Raw genomic sequence first — 6,260 nt, forward strand, 5'->3', positions numbered from 1 at the left:
AAAAACACAGGTATTCTATTTCAATTAAAATGCAGAAAAATAGTTTGGAACTGCTAACATAAGATAAATACATTAGTGACTCAAAATCTTTTTGTCTTTGCCAAATCATTAAGGCATCAACTGAATTAGCTGAAATAAAAAAAAAAAAGTGAGTCATAGTTCAGATTCTATTTGGAAAGTACATGCCTTTCTATTATTTTAACCCTCAGAAAATAGTTATATGACCATGTTTACAATTTTTAAATGAAAACAGTTTCTTCTTCAGCTAAAACAGAGGTTAAAAAAAAAATGTGTGTGCTAGAATCTTGCGAATTTTTTAAATCCCTAGAGCTCAGAGGTTTGAGGGTTAGAATTCTGTTTAGTCCCCACAATACCTGTCAAACAAATGAGTACGGGTTGAATTTATAGCTCTGTCAACAGTCGCAATTGCTTCAACAATTGATGTGGCTACAAATGGATCTCCATTTCGACTGACATCAGGAACTAGGAAAACATGAAGTTGCATATTACCAGAAAAAAGTACTATATAAGTTACTCAAATAATAATGTCTAGACACTACATCATTTAGACTTAACGGCACACTTTTCTACAAATGTTATTTCTATTTTTCAAACCAAAGCTGAAACTATTTTATCACAAATTATATTAGAAGTTATTTTTAGATGATATGGAAATTACAGACATTTTAATTTTTGAAATCATGTGTTGCCTTGTAAAAGGACGGGGGAAAGTAGTTATAACATAAAACATTGAAGTTATTCTAGTAAAACAAGACAGTGTAATGGGTACTATTAGCTCAGGTCGACCTGGGTGGCAAGACAAGTGATTAAAGATGCTTTTATTTCAGATGCATTTTTCTTTTTCTATTTCTCCTCTCTACCAACTTACATACTACTGCTGTTTAAACAGCCTGTAATTTGAACTGGAACTATCAATTGCTGCCTTAAAAATCTGAGAAATAAGCTTGTTTTGCTCCTGTTACCCATAAACTACTAAGTGCTTTTTGCTACAAAGCTCTGAAACTAGATGATAAATGCAATGAAAATAAGAACAAGTATTTCATCCTCTTCAGTCTCCATCACCAAGTCTGAAGGTTCTGCAGTTACCATTTTTCCACTCCATCAATTAGTCACCAAAGAAACCTATTCTCTTCTCATGACACTTCCTAACTCACCTTTCTCCTATATACCACTGCAAACACGCTGTGCTAGTTTCCTGCCCAGAGATTAGGACACGGTTTCCCACTAGACTTCTTGAAATTTCCCTGAGATCTCAGGACCAGAATAATACTTGGAATGGAAAAAGACAGCATGCTTCCCAAATATTCTAAATACTCACCTGCATTTCTTAGCTCCATTGCTGTTGTCGTTGTTAAGTGTTGTTGAGTCAGTTTGAACTCACAGTGACTCTATAGTGTTTCTGAGAAGCGACTGGTAAGTTTAAACCACCAATCTTGTGGCTGAAATAGATCTTTAGGGTCCAGTGCTTATCCTCTTAGCTCCATTAATGCGAATCAATTTAAAGGCAACAAACAACAACAATGGACTCCTGGTATGGTGCTATAGGCTCAGTGCTGGACTGTGAGGCACAAGGTCGGCAGTTCAAACCCTGCTCCTCTGAAACCCCATACACAGTCATTATGAGGCAGAATTAATTTGACAGCATTTAACAACAAATGGCAATGGACTGTTAACAGAATTGATCTTTCACTTCCAGGTCAAAGTGCTTCATTCCCAGGACAAGATCCTCTAGCATCTTTCTTCTCTTTCTGCAAAAAACCTCAAAGTCTCCTGTCACAGTGATGGGTCCTCCATTGTTAGATCCATTGCTGAATCCATGAGTGACTATACAGAGCAGAGTTGTTCTGCCCTGTATTGACCATATTGCACAGACGAGAAACAAGCCTTTGATGTGATAATTCACTGAGATTTGTATGGTTTTGTGCATTATTGAACTTAACTCTGTCCTGAATTATATAGTCTAATTGTGTGAAAAGTGTGGATTCAAAATGGAAATAGTTTTATTCCTTTTTCAGTTTTGTTTAGGTTATGAAATTATAGTAGAAATAAAAGGAATAATATTCACTGAGTGTTTACCATGTCATAAATATACCAAATAACCATTTGTGCTAACAACTATTTTCATATATATCTTACAATAAGGAAACTATGCCTTACAAAAACAATACATGACTTAGCCAAGGCCACATAAGTCCATTGACTTATGTTCTAAGCCAGTGTTGCCCAATAAAAACTCTATGGTGATGAAAATGATCTATATTTGCTTATGTGGCTACTTAGCCCATGAACTGTACACAGTGCTACAGTTTTAATTTTTAATTAATTTACATTTAAATTTAAATAGCCACATATGGTTAATGGCTACTGTATTATTGGATGGTATAGTAACGGTCCTGTCAAATAATTTACTTTTTTTAAACTCACCAACAATATTAGTTTTTATCTATTTACGAAGTAGTGACAGTAACAATAGTAGCAGTGAGAGTAATAATATTGGTTAATATTTTGTAAGTATTTCTAATGTACCAGGCTTCGTATTTATCAATTTAATCCTCAGAACATCCCAATTTTTACAGATGAAAAAGTCAAGATTCATATGGAGTATAAAACTTGTCTAAGGCCATCAATCAGAAAGTGTTAGAGCAGGCACACAGATATGGACTAGCTCATTGAAAAGAAAATGATAATAGGAGGAGACTTCAAAGAGTTCATGGAAAAAATGAAATTAAAAGATAATAGAATTCTTCCAAAGGCTTTTGAAGCGCCTCACATAATAAATGAACTAGAAAACAGAAGAAAAAAGAACATCAAAACTCTCTGTTCATTCAATGTCTCCTGAGTGGGGGAAATGTTGATAATACTGTTTCCACATCTTTCTAGAATTTTATATAGATAAACGTATGTGTGTGTGTGAAGCCCCCTCATCCAGACACATATATCCACCTAATTACAAAAATGGAATCATACTCTATGAATGAGCTTTTTGAAGCTTTGAAAATTTCTACTTCATTTAAAACTACATCATCAATAATCTTTTTATACAGATCTATACCAGTTTTCATGATTCCACATCAATTCCCCATAAATATACAATATCATTTATTTCCCCAGTCTTACATTTTTAATATTTAAACATCTAAAACACACATAGACAACTTAACTTTTATTTCCCTGGAAGAGACTGTCCCATACATATCTATTTTCTTTTTCACATTTTCATTTACTATTCTTATTTATAAATAAGAGCTTACTATAAAAATAATCCCCACAGTCAATCTTTAATTGGCTCTTGTCAGATCACCAACAATATACATCTTAATGAGCCTAATGTTATTTTTTTTCTCTCTACAGCATATGGTATAGTTGAAAAGTGACCAGACTGAAACATTTACTTCACTTGACTTCTGGAATTTACTTTCTTCTGGTTTTCCTCCTGGCTCACTAGGACTCCTTTCTCAGTATCTCTCTTACACACTCTTTCTCTATTTCTCTTCTTTTGATGAACAAGTACATATAATTTGATCAGTTAGAATCCTTAGTTCCACATGCATTCTTATCACTGGGCCATGTTTGGGTGTCTTTTTTCTGGTTTCTCTTTCTCTGCCAGATCTCTTCCTGCTGGAGAACCCCAGGGCACAGTGATCAGTGGCTTCTATAGTCTCTCCCTGGGTAATTTCATTGAATCCCCATGGTTTTAATATTCTCAAATTTATTTATATCACTAATTATGGTTTTTCCAATGAACTCCAGACTCATATATTCAACTGGTTACTCAGGCATTTCAAACATATCACATTCAAACAGGACTCCTAATTCTCATCTTACCCCAAACTGGTTCCTAGCTTAATAATCTCTTTCAATGCATGGCATCCAAATAGCTCAGGCAAAATCCCAAGTGTCATCTTTGGTTCTATCTTCCCATTTTCTGAGATTCCACTCATTAGCCAGTTCTGTCAGGTCTGCTAGATAATTAATATGTCCAGGTCCAGTCATTTATCAACACCATCAGTGTTAACAATCCTTGTGCAAACCACCACTAATCTTCTTGTATTTGAACCGATCTTCTTTCACACTGAACCCTTTGCAATCTTTTACCTATTGCCAAAGTAATCTTTTCAAAATATAAGTTGGCTTACAGAACTATGGATCTGTAGGATAAGCACCAGACTGCACATCATAAAGTGGATGGTTTGAGGCCACTAGCCACACCATGGGTCAAAGATGAGACTTTCTGCTCCCACCAAAATGTATAGCCTCAGAAACCCTATATAGGGTCACTATGAGCTGGAACTGACTCAAAGGAACTTAACAACAACAACAGCACTCCCCTGCTTAAAACTAAAGACTTTTCATTATATTTGGAATAACAATCAAAGTCTGGTGCATGGTTAATAAAACCCAGAGTATTGGTCATTTTCCCCCCAATCTCATCTTCTACTGCTGTTTCTCTTACAGAGACCCATTGCAATAATCGGAACAAAATACAATACATAGGACGCTCTTGTCACCCTAGCATTCTGCTACCTCCTAGAACATTATACTTGTTAATCCTTTTTACCAAACTGCTCCATTCCTGTTTCCATATGGCTGTGTTTTTTTGTTTTAATTTACTTACTCAAGGAGGTCTTCCTTGACAATCATACCCAAAATAGACCATCTCCATCTCTCTCTAGCCATCAGGGAAACTAGGAACATTTTTACAGAAGGGGATATTTGAGCATGAAAGGCTTTACTTAGCATTAGGTTTACTTAATAAAATATGTGTTGTAAATCCTAACCCCTAACCTGTGTAGTGCTGCAGGATAAACACTAGACTGCTAACAGCAAGGTCAGTGTATCAAACCCACCAGTAGTTCCTCACAAACCCTATACAAGGTCACTATGAGTAAGAACCGACTTGACAGCACTTAACAACAACCCTGAACATCCGGAACATGAGTTTTCTTTGTTATGTTAAGTAGGCAGAATAAGTGTAAGATGTGTCTTAATGATTTATCTCTCAATTTTTTTTGAGCTATAAAAGAGCAGATTGAGCAAGCAGCCATGCAAGCAAACACAAATGAGGGGAGACAGATGCCATGCTACACGAGTTCTCCAAGAAACCAAGAAGCACAAGTTTTTCAGGGACAAGTTTTCCAGAGCCAACAGAGAGAAAAAGTGTCCTCTAGAACAGTGCCATGAATTGAGAGTTCTAGCCTCCTAAACCGTAAGAGAATAAATTTCCATTTGTTAGAGCTACCCACTTAATGGCATTTCTGTTACAGCTGCACTAGATAACAAAGGCACATGGTGAAGTTAGGCATTCCAGGATAAAAGAAAGCATGACCAGTGGCAAAGGGCCACACAAAGACAAAGGGCATGCAAGTTCTAGAAGGCATGTGGCTAAAACTAAGTTGCAGAGGCTGCTGGAGATGCAGAATATGCAACTGGTGATGTGTAAGTAGGAGTCAAATGATAAAGACTGCATGCAAGTTAAAGGGTCCTGGTGTGGCACTGTAAGATAAACACTGGGCTGTTTGAACTGCAAGTTCTGTGGTTCAAACCCCCCAGCTGCTTCTCAAAAACTCTATACAGGGTACCTATGAGTCAGAACTGATAGGGTGGGACTTAACAATAACAGTAACAGAATGCATAGAGAAATAGGAGTAACATATATTGAGATTTATTTTTGTAGGAAGATGACTCTAGAGGTAATATGCAGACAGAACAGCATGAGAGCTATTGTAATAATGAGGACAAAATACAACAAGGACCTAGGGTAGTGGCAGGGACTAGGAAACACAAGGGGAAATAGAACATGGAAGCACAATCAATAAGATTCCAGGATTACTGACTGACCTCATTGTTGGTTAAGTGCCACTGAGTCAATTCAGACTCAGAGCGACATCGTACAGGGTTTCCAAGGAGCAGCTGGTAAGTTCAAACTGCTGACCTTGTAGTTCAGCAGTTTATCAGTTTACCTTGAGGTCCAGTGCTTTATCCCACAGAGCCACACCAGGACTCCACTGACTGACCTTTGTTGTTGTTGTTGTTGTGTGCTGTGGAGTCGGTGGGGAAAGGCAATTGCTGTTGATTATTTAGAGGTTTACATTGAAAGACATTCAGGATGTAATACACCACAGAAGCATGGCCATACCCAGCAACAAGAAAAAGCACAGCTAAGGAGCGTGGATTATTTTACAGCCATAACTGTATCACATTTGATTATTTTTACAGCCATAACTGTATCACTTTTGATT

General features: G+C 36.7%; 1 protein-coding gene across 1 annotated transcript in view; it reads right to left on the reverse strand.

The window, feature by feature from the left end:
* PXDN (peroxidasin homolog (Drosophila)) overlaps positions 1–6,260 on the reverse strand; it is a 222,611-nt gene that overhangs the window by 39,394 nt on the left and 176,957 nt on the right. The window contains exon 15 of the mRNA XM_006863963.1: positions 375–483. Coding sequence (XP_006864025.1) covers positions 375–483 — 109 coding nt within the window. The remainder of the gene's footprint in view (positions 1–374; positions 484–6,260) is intronic.

This window comes from Chrysochloris asiatica, unplaced genomic scaffold, assembly GCF_000296735.1.
Source record: "Chrysochloris asiatica unplaced genomic scaffold, ChrAsi1.0 scaffold00058, whole genome shotgun sequence".
Lineage (NCBI taxonomy): Eukaryota > Metazoa > Chordata > Mammalia > Afrosoricida > Chrysochloridae > Chrysochloris > Chrysochloris asiatica.